This window comes from Myotis lucifugus, unplaced genomic scaffold (assembly GCF_000147115.1).
Source record: "Myotis lucifugus unplaced genomic scaffold, Myoluc2.0 scaffold_191, whole genome shotgun sequence".
Classification (NCBI taxonomy): Eukaryota; Metazoa; Chordata; class Mammalia; order Chiroptera; family Vespertilionidae; genus Myotis; species Myotis lucifugus.
Window position 1 is genome coordinate 2,337,862 of NW_005871239.1, and position 20,705 is coordinate 2,358,566.

The following is a 20,705-nucleotide window of genomic DNA, read 5'->3' on the forward strand; positions in this document are numbered from 1 at the left end:
GGGGGGGGGGGATTGGAGACAGACATCTGTAATACTGTCAACAATAAAAATAAACAAAAACACAAACAAAAAAAAGGTGCATCTCAGGGTTATGCAAATTAAAACCACAATTTGGCACCACTATACCATCTCAGAATGGTTACACTAAAATAGACAATATAAAGTATTGATGAGCATGTAGATTGACTAGAACTGCTATACACTGCTATCTATACTAATAAAAGGGTAATATGCTAATTAGACCAGGAGACCTTCCGGACGTCCTTCCAGACAAAGCCATGGTGGCAGGGCCAAGGCACAGGTGGTTAGGGGTGATCAGGCCAGGAAGGGAGGGCAGTTGAGGGTGATCAGGCTGGCAGGGGGGCAGTTGGGGGCAAGCAGTCCAGCAGGCAAAGTGGTTAAGGGTGATCAGGCAGGCAGGCAGAGGCAGTTAGGGGCAATCAGGCAGGCAGGCAGAGAGGTTAGGGGCAATCAGGCAGGCAGGCAGAGGCAGTTAGGGACAATCAGGCAGGCAGGCAGAGGCAGTTAGGGGCAATCAGGCAGGCAGGCAGAGAGGTTAGGGGCAATCAGGCAGGCAGGCAGAGGCAGTTAGGGACAATCAGGCAGGCAGGCAGAGGCAGTTAGGGGTGATCAGGCAGGCAGGCGAGCGGTTAGGAGCCAGCGGTCCAGGATTGCAAGAGGGATGTTTAGGCCTGAGGATCGGGCCTAAACCGGCAGTCAGACATCCCCCATGGGGTCCCAGATTGGGGAGGGTGCAGGCTCGGCTGAGGGACACCCCCACCCCATGCACGAATTTCATGCACCAGGCCACCAGTAGAAGTATAAATCAGTACAATCCATTCAGAAAGACAGCTTGGCAGTATTTACTAAGGACAAAACTTATGACCTAGCAATTACATTCTTAGTAGAAATTCATGCACATGCTCCCAAAAGACGTGTACAACAATGTTTATTACTATTTATCATATCCCCAATTAGAAATAACTCAAATGTCTATCAACAACAGAATGGATTAATCTATTGTGGTAAATTCATACAATGGAATACAGCACCCTACAATAGTGAGGATAAATAAAATATAACTATCTGAACAACATGATAATTTCATGAGCATAATGCTGAATGAAAAAAGCCAAGTAGTATAGACTGACTCTATTTCTATAAAGGCCAAAGCAGACAAAATTAATATATGTTTTTCGAAGTCATGAAAACAGTTGCCCTTTGTGGGTGAGGTTATTAGCTAAAGGGGGACTTTAGAGGGAAATGAGATTCTGGCAGTGTTGTTTCTGGATCTGGGTGCTGGTTACTTAGGTGTTTACTTTGTGAAAATGAATACCACTGTCTACTTATAATTTGTATACTTTCCTGTATGTATTATCCTTTACTAGAAATTTAAACCTTTATAAAGAGACATTGAAGAAGACCTAACTAAATTGAGAATATACCAAAGTGATCAAGAGGTCCAGGCAATCCCAATATCCCAGTAGGTTTTTTGTTTGTTTCTGGTGGAACTTGGCAAGCTTGTTTTAAAATGTATATAGAAACGCAAAGCACTAAGATTAGGAGGGCCCACTCGCAAAAGAATTGGGTGGAAGGATTTAGTGTGCCAGCTATTGTAAAGCTGCAGTAACTAAGAGAGTAGGCCAATGGAATCACATAGACAGACTAGAAATAGACATTCAGATTTGGAAACTTGATATGTGTCAGAGATGATATTTAATATCAATGGAGAAAGGATAAGCATTTCGATAAAAAGTTTAATTGAAGACAACTGGTTATTTACACAATAAAATACGTCACACCATACACAAAATAACTAAATAAAATAAAACTTAAGAGTGAAAAGCAAAACTATAAAGCTTTTATAAAATAATATAGAAAACATCTCATGACTCCAGTTTAGGAAAAAAATTGCTCAAATGATACATAAAAAAAGCTTAAACATAAAAAAGCTTAATAAATTAGATTCCATAAAACAAAAACTTTTATTTGCTAAAAGTCACCAAAGAGAGATTGAAGAGTGGGAAAATATATTTGCAACGCAATATAACTGACAAAGTAACAGCAGACAGGACATCTGCTAATCATAAGAAAAGACAGACATTATATGAAAAAGCTAGGCAAAAGTCTTGAACAGTAGTTTTATAAAACGACAATTTCCAAATAGCCAATAAATGTATGAAAAGGTGTGCAACATCATTATTATTAGCAAAGAAAACACATTAAAATCACAATGAGATACCATTACAAACTTACCAGAATGGCGAAATTAAAAAGTGGCAAGAATGTGGAAAATTGGGAGCTATCAAACAATGTTGATGGTCATGTAAGCTGGAAAACAATTTTTATAATATAATAAAACCGAAGATGCACTTAGCCTACAATCCAGCAATTCCACTCCCAGGGACATGCCTTCGACATAGGAGTTTACATGTACAATACAATCTATATATATAAAAGCCTAAGCTACTGGCTGACCGGCTAGTAGCTATGACACACACTGACCACCAGGGAGCAGATGCTCAATGAAGGAGATGCTGAGCGACAGCAACTTTGCAAAGTGCCCTCTTGCACTCTGGGACCCCCCAGGGGATGTTGGACTGCCAGTTTCAGCCTGATCCCTGCAGGCCAGGCCAAGGGACCCCACCTGCTGGAGGGACCCCGCTCACTCCACCGATGCCCTCGAGCCCTGGCACCGCCCCAGGTGTGACCGGCTGGGGAGGAACTGCAGGAGGATGGCTCCAGGGTGTGTCTGGCCCATCTTGCCCAGTCCCGCCCTGCCAGCACCTTCTAATTAATTTCCTTTCAGTGTGCACAAATCTGTGCACCGGGCCTCTAGTATATTATAAGAATAATCAAAGCAGCATTATTTGAAATACGCAAATCTGGAAACAACACAAATGCTCATTGGCAGCATATGATATATTCATACAATAGAACACTATTTGGCCATGAAAATGTATGCACAGCAGCTCCCATACACGAGGCTGAATCTCAAACATAATAGGTAGTGGATGCACTGGCCTGTACAGATCCCCTTTTCCAGGCCAGGGTGCCCTCCCCTCAGCTCTTGCATGTATTGATTGATAATGGCTCACAACTAGTCCCTACTCTGGAAAATTGCCCTTCGCCTAAGGGTCCCTACCCCAGCACATCCTGGCCAAAGACTTCTTACGGATTTGCTGTCACAGTATCTCAGTGGGACTAACACTGTGGTATATCCATATTCCAGAGCTCCCTTGGGAATGGGTTGAAGCAGATGCCTCATCCTTGCTTGGTTCCTGGCCCTGCCCTGTCCTGTGTCCTTCACCACCTTTATCCTGAGAGCACGAGATCCACAACTCACTAGACCTGACCGGTCCTTGCCTCTGCATGTGAGGAATCCGCCCTGAGGCATATTGCTAAGCTGGAGAGAGCAGCACTACAGAGGACATGTGTTCTGGTGCACCTAGGAGGTAAAACAAAGAAAAGCGAAGACATGGTCATCTCAGGATAGTGCTTCCCCAAGAGCTGTGATCAGGGAAGGCATATGGGCTTCTGGTCCCGGCAGGGTGCTGTTTCTTACCTACCTGGTGTCTACGTAAATGTTCACTTGATAATTATAATTTACGTATGTCATGTTTTATGCATGTTTAGTATGTATTATATACACAAAAAGAAAACTTTCCAAGTAATTAAAGTTTTTTAACTTAAATAAAAATATATTTCTTAATAAGAGAAGATGAACTGTTCAATTTCTGCTTTCTTATATTCGTTGAGATTTTCCTTGTAGTCTAATATACAATCAAGGCTTGTAACTATTTCATATTTATCAGTATGCTAGATTTACATATACTTTGTACATCCATTATTTTTTTTAAAAAAAATATATTTTTTTATTGACTTCAGAGAGGAAGGGAAAGGGAGAAAGAGATAGAAACATCAATGATGAGAGAGAATCAGTGATCGGCTGCCTCCTGCACGTCCCCTACTGGGGATTGAGCCCTCAGCCTAGGCATGTGCCCTGACCAGGAATCGAACCATGACCTCCCGGTTCATAGGTCGAGGCTCAACCACTGAGCCATATCAGCCAGGTGTACATCCATTAATTAAATAGTTATGATTGCATATGTTATTTATGACTGCAGAAAAATTATCCCAAAATTTAGTTGCTTAAAAACACTTCTTGGCCTGAGCACAGCAGAGGCTGCAGAAGCCTGTGGGGCCCAGTCCACTGTCGTGCTCCTCTTCTGCCTGGGCTGCTGGAACGGGCTGACCATGGAGGAGGGACAGCACTGCCCCTATTTCACGTGCAACACCTGTCCCTGAATGCACAACACCACCTGCAAGGTGACTAATCGGAAGTATCCAAAGCTGAAGGAAGTGGAGGATGTTCCTGGTGAGCAGCTGCCTGGGAGCACGTTGACTCTCCTGCAGAGCCATGTCCTAAACGTGAACATCCTCGTGCCTGTTTCATGCAGCTCAGACCCGCTCTGCAGACGAGCCAATGGCCACCTTCTACAAGTGCTGTGATGCTCAGTGTGGACACAGCTAGAGGGACCAGCGCCAGGCCGGCCCAGCTGCATGGTGTGTTTACTTTATTCCCTATGGTGGAGTCCCTGCTGGGAGGGGGCGCTGTGTGTCCTGGGGGTCTTTGCTGGTGTGGCAGGAAGCTAATCCTCTCAGGGTTGTTGGCCAGGGTATCAGGAAGTGGAGAGCCCATCTGCCAATCAGTGGATGAACTCATTGATGTCCAGAAAGGTTTTGTGTGTGGGGAGGATTATCCACAACTAAGTACATTCTGTTTAAGGTCCTGTTCATTCATCGTTTACATTTATTGGGCAATTGACATTCTTTTACCATCAACCAACACTCTTACATAATTACATTGTTCACACAACTAATAGAGTAAAACATTTGGTACATTAGTTGTTCCTAATTATTTAACTGTTAATTGCAAACTTAATCAAAATTTATTCCAAATATTTAATTTAAATGAAAAGTTATTTTTAAAAAGCCATTTCTTATCTCATGTTTTCTGTGGGTCAGGAACTCGGATGCAGCCTACGTGGGTCCTGTGGTTTCTCCCAAGGCTGCAGTCAGGTGCTGGCCGGGGCTGCAGCCCCCTCAAGGCTGGACCTGAAGGCTCCACTCCCAAGAACGCTCATGTGGTTGCTGGGGGGTTCCGTTCCTCATGGTTTGTTGCACGAAGGGCTTCAGCTCCTTGCTGCCTGTTGGTTGGCGGCTTCTTTCCATGTTTGCCATGTAAGCCTCTCACGGTGGCAGTTGGCTTCCATAAGGCAAGCAAGGCAGAAGCCAGAGCCTTTTCTATTACCTAATCTGGGGTAAAGAATTCCAGGCGCGTTTTGCTGTATCCACTCATTAGAAGCAAGTCGCTAGGTCCAGCTCACACTTGAAGGGAAGAGATTACACACGGCATGAAGACCAGGAGACAAGGATCATCAGCAATGCTACCAGAGCTGCCTACTGCAGTGACATAATTCACCCGCTGGCGTCTCCTTTGCTGCTTTGGAGAATCTCTGACCATTATTAAATAAGTAAAATCCTGACTGATACTCATCCTGGATCACAGTGTAGAGTTTTGCATGGAAAAAGCAGTTGGATCACAGACTAACATCTAACAGCCAGAGTTTGTCCTTATGACTTTGGAGCTTGTATTTTAAAAATTGTTCATTTTCTTTGCTCACAGTACCATTTTACATATGGGATGTACCTTTCTCAGTCACTCAGCCTCTTGTTGACCATCTGTTTGAGCTACTCTGGAGGACCACTGCATGTCTTTTTGAGGTGCCTCTAAGGCCCCCAAAGTGAATTGTAAGTCTGTATCATCACCTATGCTTACAAACAGACCTGGAGGGCTTGTTAAAACACAGCTTGCCGGCCCCACTCCCAGAGATTCTGATCCAGTGGGTCTGGGTGGGGCCGGAGAATCTACATTTCTAACAAGTTCCAGGTGATGCTGGTCCAGACCACGGGCTTGGAGAAGCGCTGGGCTGGAGCCTGGAGACCGTGAGCAAGGAGGCTGCGTGGCTGGTGAGTTCCAGGGTCATCTTGGCATTTCTGGGATTCCTTCTCTCCCCTAAAGTTTCAGTAGGGCCTGGCCCAGTCACCTTTGATGGATTTCTGAACAAAGTGAACCTTCCTAATAGTTGGCCCTTATGCACTTGGCTGGGTAGTATTATAATTAAAGTCCAGAGATGACCCAGAAACGTCCCTGGATTCAGTGCTGCAATCTTTTGTTCAGATACACTGGGGGAATGGGAGTTTTTTCAGAATCTTTTCCTTTCCTAACTTGTTTCTGAATATATTGAAACTTTGAAACTAAGAAGCAGGAAATTGTTAATGCAACTGAAGGAACAAAAGGCATGACGGAGTCATCACAAGCTGGAATCCTTCCCATCAGCTGTACCTACTACAGCTGTTCGACCCATCCCTCCCTCCCACTGCTTGAATTCAGCAGCTCCTCGCCTCTTTCCCTCCCTTGCAGGAGGGCACTCCGGGCCCTGCATATTCGGGGTCTTTGTGCCCCTCCAAATAGAAAGGTCATAAAAAGGGGCACTTTCCTCCGAGCTGATGCAGCCCACAGCCAGGAAAGCAGGACCAGGGCTGTACTTGGGTCCCACTCACTTCTTTAGTCAGTGCCCTGGTCTAGTCCCCTGACTGCACATAGCTGCACAGGGCCCAGCACACCTACATCCACCATCTGGCGCCCCCACCTGCCCCGTCCACAATCTGGGCCACCGGTATGATCTTCCGCAACCTCCGTTCTGATTGCACCCTGGCTTCACAGTCTGCAGTGGGTATCCAGGCCTCACAGAGCTGCAGCCCTTCCCTGCTGCACCCAACACCCTTTATGATGGGAAACTTGCCTCTGTTTTCAGCTTCTTTGCCAGCCTCCTTTGCTCATAATCCCAAATCCCTGCCAATGGAGTTACTAACAGAGCCTGGATACGGCCTTCTCCTTTATGCCTCTGTGGCTTTGCACACACCATTCCTTAGACTGGAGAGCTTTCCTTTGTGCCTTTTCCCCTTTGTTTGCTCGGCCCATTTCTATTCATTCTTTTAAAAATTAATTTTTTTTTGGGGGGGGGGGGTAGGAGGGAGGAAAAATAATTTCATGTAAAAGAAATATGGATTTATTTTTAAACCTGGAAAATACAACGAATTATGTAAAATATATTCATAAAAAAGGTAACTGGTTCACACTTTCATTTATTTTTTCAAGGTATTTTCTACATATGTACTTTTATGGATCATATTCAGTTTGTATCATGCCTTTTTTCCTCCTACTTTAGCACTATAAGCTTTCTTCTCATTTTTCATAAATGAGTTGAAAACATTCTTTAATGGCTGTATAATGTTCATATATGTTTGTGTGTGTGTGTATGATATTTCTAAAGAGTTTGTTTAACCCTTGCTTTGCCGTTTAGATGGTTTCCTTTTCATTTTTTGTGCTACTATATATAATGCTACAAAGAAGAGTTTTGTTGTTCATTATATTCCACAAGTGAGTGAGATCATGTGATACTTATCTTTCTCTGACTGGCTTATTTTACTTAGCATAATGCTCTCCAGGTCTATCCATGCTGTTGCAAACAGTAAGAGTTCTTTCTTTTTTGCGGCAGCATAGTATTCCATTGTGTAGATGTACCACAGTTTTTTAATCCACTCATCTGCTGATGGGCACTTAGGCTGTTTCCAAATCTTAACTATTGTAAATGAGGTTTGTACATAACTGTGCCCACCCCTCTGATAGTTTTCTGGGAGAGAATTCTAAGTTGGGGTTACCGGAACAGTAGAAAAGAACACTTTTAGGCTCTTGATTTCTACAGTGGGGCCTTGACTTACGAGTGTCCCGACTAACGAGTTTTTTGAGATACCAGCTGTCTCTCCGTTGATTTTTTGCATTGAGTTGACAGAGTAATTTGAGTTAACGAGCTCCTTAACGAGCTCCTTAACGAGCTCGGTCTCGGAACAAATTAAACTCGTAAGTCAAGGCCCCACTGTACTGTCAGGTTGCTATCAAGAAAAAGTGGACACACTGACAAACTCACCAGGGGAATATTCATGTTGCTCTTACTTCATCAGAGCCTCTGTTATTGAGAGTCATACTTCGTTTGGTCCTTGAGAATTTAATTTGAATTTCGCACTTTTCTGATTAGGCAGGACATTTTTCTACATTTATTAACCATACGTATCGCCTCTTATGTAAATCACAGCTTTGTGTCCATTGTCCAGTTTTGAACTGGAGTCAAAATTCCTACTCATTTTCAATTCTTGCCTTAGCATCTTCTCACTGAGAAGCTCTGACAACGCTCCACGTCCCCCCTAGTCAAGGGCTCCTCTTCTAATAGCTCTGTGTGCACATTCGCTATTGGGATTTCTACCCTCTGCTGTAATTGTAGGAGCCCGTGTCCCCCATGGCTCCTGGGCCAGCTCTGAGTCAAATGTGTTCTTTTCCTCAGCACTAACCCTGGTACAATGTACGTGTCAATGACTAAATCAATGAAGATCAAGGAAGTGTTGATTTTTAACTTAACATGAATGTCATCAGGGTAGCTTATCTCCATTTTGTAGAGAAAGGGTCATTATGCTGACTTATTTAAAATAATATAAATGCTGATAAAACAGCCCATTAACCTGCTAAAGAAAGAAGTACTCCTGGAATTGTTTATTCAAAAAAGAAAACAAAACCTCTTTCTTTTTTAGAAGAAAAGTAATTTCCTCTGCAAAATATTATAAAGATGTTTATTGATTCATCTGTGACCTTTTCAGGTGACCTTGACAATGATCACAACACACCTTCCAAAAGGAGAACACAAAAAACTTCACTTCCTCCACAATAAAACACGTATGTACTCACATATTAAATATACAAATGAAAATTAAACATTGAAAATGACTGCATTTTTCACCCCATCATACTCCCAAAATTATAATTCAGGTATTCCTAATTGGCCATTTCACAGTGTTGCTACACACACACACACACACACACACACACATCCAGGTTAATATCATCATTGATATAAACCAAAGGTGCAAAGTGGGGTTGCTGCTCTGTTGGCAATAAGTCCAATGCTCTTGTCTTTGGAAGGGATGGCTGACCCGGCGTCTCGGGTCTGTTCAAGGGCAGCCGGCTCTCCATCTCAGAGTCTGCGTGTGTCAGGGTACCAAGGAACTCTGGAGATGCTGAAAATGCCCGAATGTCCCCCATCTGTTTTTTTCACCAAAGGTAAAAGCTTTTACCTGTGTGCTTGTTTAGTGTAACAGCTGCAGCGTATCTTCCCCTCTTGTTCCTTTTTCATAGTGTTGCTAACCTTTGTAAACATTTAATGTACAATTAAAGTGCTCAGCTGTGCTCCATCTGAGCCCATTCTGCTCGTTTTAAATGTGCAGAGCTCTCCGGAACCTCCACAAGATCTTACTGTTTCCACAAAGAGCAGAATGCGGCTGTCAATAGGTAGATGTTAAGGTCCCTGCCACCACCCTCAGCTGAGGTTGACTAAGTCCTGGGCGGGCTTTTCGCTCTGCTGAATGCCCTGCGGCTTCGCACAACCACAGGGAGTAAACATGGCTCAGCTCTGCTCGGCTCTCTGGAAATTCTCACATCACTGCTTTCAAAGAAGCATAAATCCTTCCTCCCCAACATCCATTAATATGATAAACCTATAGAATGCAGGTACCAAAAATTGAAACAATATTTTGTAGCCACTCCCAAATTTTGATTCCTACTGATATCCCTGCTTCAATACACAGGAAACTGCACTTCAAAAGATAAATATTAATTTTTCTTCTCTGGGTAGTGGGCATAGTCACATCTTGCCTTAAACCTACTTATTTATAGCTTTGCCTCTCCAAACCCCTGACTTGGCTGTATTTCCCATCGCACTTCTCTGAGGAACATCGATAATTCAGACATACTTAGATCAGTTGGAAAAATAATAATAAATGGGTAATTGTGATACACAATAAAAAAGCAGGCTTCACTAGAAATGAATAAGGAATTTTAAGAACACCCATCACATAACTGTAAACAGTGGTGTTTCTACTGGGTTTAGACCCAGCCGTCTCAAGACCTCTCTAGAAAATGAGGGACACCAAGTACAAATGTTGGAACAATTAATATCATTGCTTTAAAACTTTTAACATTGTTCACAATATTTAAAATCCAGTCACTATTAATACCTTGAAATGAAAAAGAAAATGTACCTAACTGGTTCAAGTATATACTAGAGTAACAATGCCTTAAGATAGCAAATACTTTTGAAAACACATTTAGATGTTTTGTGATGGGAGATAACTTCGGAGGATTTAAATGGAAGAGTTGTTATTAGAATGGGTCTTTGGTGGTAAATGTGATACGTTCCTCAGCTTACCGGAGACTGCAAGACTTTCCATCTGAGTTTGGCAGGCAATGATGTGCCTATTTCTATACGTAAGCGGCCTTATGAAAATCTTGTGAAAAAACATCCGAAATACTGATGTCCTGAAAATGATGAAAATCCAAGGGTCCACAATTGAGATCACAGATATAAAACGCAAGGCACTGAGGTCTCCGGCTTCTTCAGAAGTTCTGTTTTTCTTGGTGACAGCTTTAAATGCTCCATAGTAAGCACGATACTGTTTTAAAGGGAAAATATATCCATTATAATGTTGAAAGGTGGATGGCAGCAATACATTCACTTATTTCAATCAGGATACATCACTTTTCTGTAAGAATATGGCAGCTCGGCTTGGAATATGCGTTTTGGGCAAATTTACTGCAGCTGATGGGTGCAAGTGAGGAGCCTGGCAGGTGCAGAGCCAACATGGGAGGCTCAGTGGAAGTGGGGATTCCTGGGAGTCCCGGTCTAAGTCCCTAGAACAGTGGTTCTCAACCTTCCTAATGCCGCGACCCTTTAATACAGTTCCTCATGTTGTGGTGACCCCCAATTTCATTGTTACAAATTGAACATAATTAAAGCATAGTGATTGATCACAAAACAATATGTAATTATATATGTGTTTTCCGATGGTCTTAGGCGACCCCTGTGAAAGGGTCGTTCGACCCCCAAAGGGGTCGCGACCCACAGGTTGAGAACCACTGCCCTAGAGGCTGTTCTACCTGCTGTGAGCATGGGAGTTTCTAGGTCCCTGGCTGGCCCTGCAGAGGAGGAGCTGAGGTGGGACTAATCCAGTCCACTGAATCTTTTACAAACACGTCCATAAATACTGAGGTTCTCCTCCCATATTCCCTTCAGTTTTCCTTTCTTTCTTCTGCCTACTTCCTATCCTCTCTCTTTTTTTAAAAAAACACACACCTATATTTTTATTGATTTCAGAGAGGAAGGGAAAGGGAGGGATAGAAACATCGAGGATGAGAATCATTGATCAGCTGCCTCCTGCAACGCCCCTACTGGGATCGAGCCCACAACCTGGGCATGTGCCCTTGACTGGAATTGAACCCTAGACCCTTCAGTCTGCAGGCTGAGGCTCTATTCTCTGAGCCAAACTGGCCAGGGCCCTATCCTCTCTTATTAGTCAATTCAGAAATAAGTCACCCTTGTGAAATGTCACACATACGGAGACATCAATGAAATAGCAGCATCTAGGGCAGTGGTTCTCAACCTTGGCTGCACATTAGAATCACCTGGGAATCTTTTTAAAATCCTGATTTCTGGGCCTCATCCTCCGGAAATTCTGTTTCTTTGTTATGGGGTGGAGCCACAACATTAGTTGATTCTAACATGCAGCCAAGGTTGAGAATCACTGGTCGAGGGGCTGTGAAGAGACAGGAAACACTCCAATGAAAGACAGGAGACCTGCGAAAGGACCTGGCCAACTCATGTTAATTACTTAGCATAGATGATTACCTTTCTGAGGTCAACATCCTCTTTTCACACTAGGAAAAAAACCACACATAGACATATAAGCCTACTTACCTGTGCCCAGTCACTCCTACTGCCTTGATCCTCTCTGAGGTCTCTGTGGCCCCCTCAGAGCCTGCAAACTACTGAAGGGCTTTTCCTGCCATTCAGCCAACACTGCTGCCTAGCCCAGCACTACCCCTACCTCCCTCTCCACTGGAGGCCAGCCACTTTTTCGTGATGCTATTATACTCGAGGTACCTACTGAGATTCTAAATCCATAATGGGACAAAATGGACCCTAATGGGACAGGAAATAGGCTAACTCAGCATTGGTGGGAGGAGACATGAATAAGTGCACAGACCAGACCCACTTAGGGCAATCAAGGGACATCTGCTGGAGAAGATGTGTTTTCCCATCATTGTTTCCTTACTTTTTTGCTCTCTCTACAGAGCATTTTAGTGGCCTCAGCCACTCCTATCTAGATACACCGTAACTGGAAGACCTCTCGCATCATCAGGGCTTAATAATACTAATAGTGACAATAATAGCTAATGCCCATGTTCCCAGGCCCTGTTCTAAGCATTTTACTTTGAAAACATCATTTCATCCTCATAACAATCCCATGAAGGAAGTACAACCATTATCTCCATTTTAGAAGTGGAAACTGATTGCTTGCCTCTCAGGACCAACCTCAAATATCACCCGCTTCAGGGAGTCCCAGTGAAGTAGTGGCCACGCACACCAACTTCCGAGCCTGAGTCTCCTGGTTGGAGTCCCCTCATTGGCTGTGTGACTTCGGGTAGGTCTCCTCAGCTACATGGGGATACTTGTACTTCCTTCCAGGATTGTCAGGAAATTTGAATAAGATGGTATGAGTAAAACCTTGACAACAAGTCCTAGCATATAATGAGAACTCAATAATTAGCTATTATTGTTATTATTTTATCAACTAGGAGAGGACCTTTTCCTTCTCTAAACTCTCTTATGGGCCTAATTACTCCCACCCATCCCGGTATTATAGCTTATGTGGGCAAATGTGATGATTTTCTCATTTTATATCTCCACAATGACTTACAGTATATTGACTGTTGTAGGTAACAGACATGTGCTGGATGGATAAATGGCTGACAACAGGCTATGCAATTTGGTTGATTTAACAAGCAAACGCTTACATGAGTCCATCTTTACATTTGTTCCTTTCTCCTCAAAGTGTAGTGCAGCAAAATGTAATCCCAAGTATTTGAAAATACTAGACTAGCTGGGACCTTCGTAAATGAATGGCACTTACATAATTAAAACAAATCATTTTATTTTTAAGCAGTATTTGTCCAAGTTAATCCTATTGCATATTATTAGGTTAATTGTATTTTCAAGTCACCTGATTTGTAATAGAAGTGTATTGATCTATACCTGGACTTTTAATTTAATATAATTTATTTTTAATTTTTTAGTTTACTAACAATAATTCATTTATGGCAGTGATCAAAGTACACATTCTCTTAATTCTTACAAATTATCAATTTGAACACAATTTCGACTTTTGAAAAATCTCTGTCCATCAAAAGTATTCTCTAGAACATACTTTATAAACTTCTATAAGAGAGGCTAAAATACTGAATAACCTCAGAATATACACCTGGCATTTTTTTAAGTAGGTCAATTTACACAGAGAATCGGTGTGAGAAAAGCGCCCTCTGTTGGATTTAGAAGTCCTGGAGGAAATGTTGCTATCGCCAACTCTGGAGACCTATCTTAGCGGGATATTTCCGTTCTCAAGAGCCCTCTTGATTCTAAGGCCCTCTTCTATCCGGTCCACCCATCACAATACTCTGCCCTCTGCTCTAGCCCTTTAAATCCACTCCTGACCCTTTCCCCTGGGCCCGATTCTTGCCTACCAGTCCTTACATGCCTCTAAGAGCCTCCTGTGGAAAGAGCATCCTGCCCCTTCTTTCTGCATCAAAATGAAACACACACAGGAGTTATCTCAATACATGCAGGATGTCCTCCACCACTTCTCTGACTCCATGGACTTGGATATATGCAATTACTTATCTTCACGTGGCTTCTAGACCTCTCAATTATCACATCTAACTTACACATGAACATCCTCTCTCACCCACCGCTGCTCCTTACCAACCTCCAATACATTGTGGTTTTCTAAGATAAATATAATTTTGATGAAAACATATGTTACCCGCATTAGAGAATGTGCTGAAAACTGCCTCTAAAGCTCATTGTATTTGCTTACTTTCTTCCTACTGTATCAAATTGGAAATTTGGAAATTCAATCTAGTTAAGTGTCATGCTCTAATTCAGCATCACAGCAAAGTTAATTTAAAAAAGCATATTCCAACACACTTTTCATCAGCTTAATGAAATGCAATACTTATACTATGAATACAAGTGTTTCTTAAAGTTTCCCCCCTTTCCCTAGATCCATTCCTTGAAGAGCGATTTTCAAAGGGTCTCTAATGCCCTTTCAGTGTGTCTGCAGGGTCAAAACTATCTTCATAAAAAAGACATGGTTTGCCTTTTTGCCTTTCACCCTCTCATAGGTACACAGTGAGTTTTATGGAGGCTACCTGACGTATGATGACATCCATTCCATTGCCAGGGCTAATAGAATATGTGCTGGTGTATTCTTGTGTTTTCTAGAGCTTTCTAAGGTAGTTGGTTTAAGAAACACATATGTGCATTTTCAGAGACTGTTCTCCGTACTTCTGTGCTCTTAACATGCTTTTGTTTTTCTGTTTTACCTGCTGTCTTTATCATCACTTAATCATTTTTGAAATACCAGCTTTCTCCTTGCATCTTTGCAAAAATACAAGAAGTACATTTTGTTAACTTGTTTTGAAATCATAGTTTAAAATTTTTCTTATTTTTAATTGCTAACATGAGAAATACTGATACATATAATCCACATAAAAGAAGGCTCTTTGGGTTCTTAATAATTTTTAAGAGTAAAAGAAGTTTGGACTAAACTTGGACTAAAACAAGTTTGAGAACCATTACCTTAGAATATAATGCTGTCTCCTGAGTAGGAGCTATATATATAGGGTTTCCCCCCAAAATGTATCCACACTTTAATAGCTGATAGCTCAATTTTGAATGTATTTTAACAACACTGCCTTTATAATTATTCAAAGTGTGTATATGTATATTCAGATCGTTATATATAGCTATCTTACAGAGCAAGTATGGTTATCCTTGTCTGAGAGAAATTGTGGTTAGAAAGGTAACTAAGCCGCTGTCATAGCTAGTAAGGAACGCACCTTAATCACACCTGTGTCTGATGCGGATTTCCTACCCTTTCCAGAAAATGATAGTTCCTGTGGAGAATGCTGTCTGCATTGCATATCTTTGGAATTTTACATGCTTTTTAGGAAATCATTTTCAAATCCACTATTCCCATCAATCCTCGAAATCCCATACGAGTCACAACTTCCCTTGGAGATAATCCGGATATGATGTTCTTTCACTGTGTTATGCTGCTTTCGGCATTGTTCTACCTAAAGCACTCAGACTCAGGATATAATAGCCAGGCACTTGGCTATTGTCTGCTTTTAGCACAGCATAAGTAAATAAGACTGTTGCTTAGAGCAGGGGATCTGCAAACATGTTCTATTAAGAGCTGGACAGTAAATATTTTCTATTTTATGGGATAAAAAGCAAATAGTGAATATTTGGTGGGTACTTATATGATGAGAGAAGACACATTTCCTACAACTTTTATTAATGAAATTAAAAATCCTATATAATAAAAGGGTAATATGCAAATTGTTCCCTCCACCGGGAGTTCCATGGGGAGTTCAACCAGGGGGCGGGGCTGCTGGCCCTGATCAGCCCTCCCACCCCAACCGGGGTTGGGCCGGCTTGACCCCAGCCATGCATGAATTCGAGCACCCAGCCTCTACTGTAATAATAATTAAGTACACTTATTTTTTATTTTTTGGTAATACATGTCTACTAAGGAGAATAATAAGAATCTTTTTTTCTTGGAATAATGTTTGGCTTAACTGGGGGTTCAGAGTTCGTGTGTCCTATCATCAAATTGATTGCAAGTGTTCATTTGTAAAAACTATTCTTAATTTCATGGCTGTACAGAAACAGCGGGCAGGATGGACTTGGCCTGTGGGCTGTGGTTGGCCAAGTCCTACTTCAGAGTGTGGTTCTCCAAATGTGACCCCTGGATCAGCAGCTCCCACCTCGCCTGGGAACTCGCCAAGAATGAGAATTCTTCAAAAACGTCTGACTCAGAAACTCTGGGGAATGGAGTCCAGCTCGCTATGTTTTTTAGAAGTCCTGTTGATGATTCGGAGCCTGGTAAAATTTGAGAACCACTGCTAAATATCTACACCTATATCCATATCTATTTATATAGCTACAGATTTATTGACTTACTTTTGGGTGCTCTGATCCTAACTCTGCATGATGAAGCTATAGACCCCCCCCCCCCCCACACACACACACATACACACTCCTTAACCCTTCATTTAAGGGAAAATCACATCATATGTCACTTTCATCCACCCTTGAAAGTAACATCCAAAATTGATATGTTGCTACAAGAAATGTAACTTTCCTGTTCACAGAAGTCTCAAGAACTCCAAAGGCACTGAATTGGCAGAGCATCTGTTTAAATGTTGCTCATGTTGAACAAGTACATGGCGGTGGGGGTGGGAGGGGAGAGGGAGAGGAGTGACACTGAAAAGGTTTTCTCCAGCCTCAGCCACACTCTCAGGTGTCTTGCGGACTCCGGTCTTGGCTGGGACCCCAGGAGGAAATACCTTCAATCTCCACCCCCACCCCCTTTAGTAAATTGAAACCAGAGATAATGGCTTTCCTGTCACCTCGGTTGCCAAGACAGAAAGAAAACCAACCTGTCCAGACAGGTTGTCAAAATGACACCAGTGACTGAAAAGTACTTTCCCAACAGCCTCTCCGCCTCAGTCACCACGACCCACTCGGGCAGCAGCACCGGACACAGCACCCGGACTCCTCTAAGCTTACGCAGGAGTTTGGAGAAACTAAACCTATGCTTTCAGCCACTCGCCTCTGCACACCAGAATCACACCTTCTCTGATTCCCTTTCCACGCCAAAACCCGGGAGCAGAACTCCCAGATCCCATTCGATCACTACGGATGCCATTACAAGCATGGACAGGTCTAACGAAATCAAACATTAGTCACCCGGAAGCAGGAGAGGACCCCTGTTGTAGTTCGTAGTCGCAGAAATAACTCCTACCTTCCCAGAGGGAAGCAGAGAGGAAAGGGTTCTGCCAACCGGAGAGATTTCGCGGGGCCACCGGGCCACCCAGGGACTCGGTCTTTCCCCGGCTCTCTCTGACTTTCCCTCTTCTCACTCAACAAACTGGTCCTGTGTCCTGGGGCAGTGGAGGGAGGGAACCCGATGTGGGGAGCCCAGCAACCAGCCCTCCTGGCCCGGGGCGCAGCGTCTCTGGCGCCGCGTCCAGCGCGCTCCACCCTCCCGGCCCCGCACCCGCGCCCTGCAGCCCTACGCGCTCCCGGCACCCGCGGCCTCGGCGAGGAGCGACTCACAATTAGAGGCAGGAAGCACACGGTGAAGAGCACGGTCATGAGGGCCAGCAGCAGGAGGTGATCCAGCTCCTCCAGGGGCGGCGGGGACGCCACCTTCTCGCCGGCGCCGGGCTCCACGCGGTCCCGGGTGAGCGAGCGCCGGCGCCGCCGCAGCCGCCGGTGCATGGAGTAGAGGCTGCGCATGGCGCTCAGGTTGCACAGCACGATGGCGAGGACCAGCAGCGCCAGGAGGCTGGCGTAGAGCACCGAGTAGCCCAGCACCGACGGCGAGCGCTCCTCGTGCCCCATCTGGATGAAGCACCAGGTGCCCGGGCAGTACTGCACGAACCTGCCGAAGCCCGCGAAGGGCAGCGCGCAGAAAGCCAGGCAGAAGGCGCCCACCACGGGAGCCACCAGCGCGCCCCGGCGCAGGGTGATGTGCCGTCGGTAGAAGAAGGGGTGCCCCAGGGAGAGCCAGCACTCCAGGGCCATGGCCAGGAGCTGCAGCGTCGAGGCGAGGCCGAAGAAGGACATGAAGAAGGCGAAGACTTGACACAGAGAGCTGCCCGGCGGGGACACCAGCCCCCACAGGCTCCGGTTCTGCGCGTAGGCCGCCAGCACGAAGGGGCTCACGAGGGACTTGCCCAGCAGGTCGGTGACCGTCAGGCCGCACACCAGCACGTAGAAGACGGAAGGCGGCGAGCGCGGCGAGCGCAGCGAGCAGGACGACAGCCCGGAGCGCGCCAGCAGCCCCAGCGCCAGCAGGTTGCCCAGGAGGCCCGCGCTGAAGAGCACCCAGCCCATGGTCGCGGAGTAGCCCTTCTCCACCGAGGTGGTGTTTTGGCAGCGGAGGAACGACGGCTTCATGGCGGGCGGCGTGGAGGCGGCGGGAGGGCCGGGGGCCCCGCGTCCGGGGCTGAGCAGATCCTGGCCGCTCCGCGTGCGCCTCGGGAGGAGAGCTCCGCGGGCTGCCGGGTGTGCCCAGCAGGCACCTCCTATCTAAACTCTCTCGGGGCACACCCCTCCGAGGGGCGGGACGCGCGGCCAGCTGCTCACGCGGCACGGGCGGTGAGGGCGCGCGGAGCAGCCCAGCGCAGCGCTGGGTCCCGATGCTCCGGGTCCTCCGGGAGGACAGACTCCCGCCCAGAGCCGAATAGGAAGAAGGAAAGCTGCGAGCACCCCGGCCAGTCCTTCCTGGGAGTCCAGAAAACGACTGAAATGAAGGGGAAATGAAGCAGCAGCTACTAGGGAGGAGGGGTGTCGAGGAGGCGGTGGCGGAGGTGGCCAAGAGGAACGCTGAAGAGGAGGGCAGTGAGGAGGCTGAGAAAGGGCCACCACCTAGTGTTTGAATTAGTGGGTTCGGGTAGGGGTGTGGTAACTAACATTTGCTTAACACTGAAGCCTGAGCTCGAATTCTCTTCTGGATCTGTGCACCAGCGAGCGCTGACCTGCATGGCCTAGGCGAGGAAACGGAGACCCTGGAAGGTTAAGTGATCTGTCCAAGGCGACAAAGCTAGGAAGGCGCAAAGCTGGACCTGGAGCCCGGATCTTCTACTTATAAAGTCCATCCGTCTTGGCTTCTCCTTCTGAGTTCGGCCAGGTCTCAGGGAAGTGGCTGCAGGGAAAACCAAGGGAGATACTGGCCTTGCTGGCCGTGAATCACAGTGGCGGTGTGGGCATGGTGGGAGGCGTATGGGTAAGAACACTGGTGCTGTCATCCGGTGGATGGGTTCAAATCCTAGTTCCGCTGCTCGCTGCCTGTGTGACCTGAGGGACTCAACCTCTCAAAATATGACCCCTAGCCCGCCAGCCTGGCTCCTTTGAGGCACAGGGATAACATTTAAAGCGCAGACACACAAAAAGTGCTCAGTACAATGCAATTGTCAGGGTTCTCACGTGGTTTTAGGAAGGCTGTTTTAGTAGCTGATATTTAACTGCAGTTCTTAGCACGGATCTGAAAACCAAAAGATAGGAAACTCCACTTAGAGCTTCCTCACTCTGGTTGGTGACTAGGAGAAAAACATGCCTTTCCTCCCAGCCTTTGACTTGGCTGCATCAGAGAGGCAAGGGCACTGTGATAAGTGTGATTTATTTCTTTAGTTATCACTTCATGCCCTAGGAGAGGAACTAACTTTGTGTGTGGAATTTGAGTGGAATGACTGGGGTCATAGTACATGAGCCAGTAGATACTGCCTTGGCTCCAAGAAGCTAATTTTTAGGCTCAGTGCCTGTTCTGATGGACAGACTCAGGGAGAGAGCAAGACCCTGGAGCTTGGATGGGAAAGCCTTAAGCTTAGTCAGGGAGGCTGCCTCCCCAGGAAGCCTGGCCAGTAATTCTGGCCATGGGGTGGAGCCAAAGAGTCCAAGCTTTGGAATTCCTTCTGAACTCTACCACTAGCTGTGTGCCCTCGGGTTACTTTACTCACTCCCTGAGTTCCTTCCCTCACAAGTAGGATACAGTAAGACTAATTCAGGCGACGGGGTGTCTGTGAAAGCCGAAAGTCCATTATATAATAAAGTAGGTTTTCCAAATGTATATCTTAAAAAATTGACAGTTTACCTGCTTTTACTTATGTAGACATGTTTGTATAATTAAAATTAAGTATGTATGGAAAGTTTAATTTCACAGAAAAGCTTCCTATATGTATTACTGTAATTTTAAATTTATACTGACTAGGTCTAGTCAGTATAGTAAGTAAACACATACCCACAGCTTAGCGCAGATGGGAACATTGGCCAGCAGGCGTTAAAACTTCTGCAGAAAGAACTTGGAAGTGTGCCTTCCTCTTGAATTTTTTGGAATAGTCTGAGAAGGATTGGCTTTAGTTTTTCTTTGAATGTTCAGTAACACTCCCCTGTGAAGCCATCTGGTCCAGGGCTTTTGTTTGCTGGAAGCTTTTTGATTACTGTTTTAATTTCATCAGTAGTTATGGGCCTATTCGGGTTTTTTTATTCTTCCTGATTGAGTTTTGGAAGCTTGTATTTTTCTAGGAATGTGTCCATTTCGTCGAGGTTGTCCAGTTTGTTGGAGTAGAGTTGTTCGTAGTATTTTTTAACAATCCTTTGTATATCTGTAGGGTCAGTTGTTACTTCACCTCTTTCATTTCTGATTTTGTTAATTGGGTCCTCTCTCTTTGTTTCTTGGTGAGCCTGGCGAGAGGTTCATCAATCTTGTTAATCCTTTCAGAGAACCAGCTCTTGGTTTCATTGATCTTTTGTATTGTTTTTTTTTTTTTGGTCTCTATGTCGTTTATTCCTCATTCACTGCTTGTGGGAATGCAAATTGGTGCAGCCACTGTGGAGAACAGTATGGAG

At 44.9% G+C, this 20,705-nt stretch overlaps 1 protein-coding gene and 1 pseudogene across 3 annotated transcripts in view; one reads left to right on the forward strand and one right to left on the reverse strand.

Annotated features, from left to right (window-relative positions):
- PTGDR (prostaglandin D2 receptor) overlaps positions 1 to 19,760 on the reverse strand; it is a 40,666-nt gene extending 20,906 nt beyond the window's left edge. For 2 of the 3 annotated variants that reach the window (XM_023760755.1, XM_023760754.1), the window contains exons 1-2: positions 17,412 to 19,760; positions 10,380 to 10,623 (exon numbers count right to left, since the gene is read on the reverse strand). In XM_023760755.1, coding sequence (XP_023616523.1) covers positions 10,380 to 10,623; positions 17,412 to 18,257 — 1,090 coding nt within the window. In that variant the 5' untranslated portion in view covers positions 18,258 to 19,760. Of the gene's footprint in view, positions 1 to 10,379; positions 10,624 to 11,394; positions 11,885 to 17,411 lie in introns of those variants that run through there. The other variant, XM_023760756.1, reaches the window with a different exon arrangement.
- LOC111827605 lies at positions 4,099 to 5,712 on the forward strand (annotated as a pseudogene).
- Positions 19,761 to 20,705: the final 945 nt, after the last annotated feature.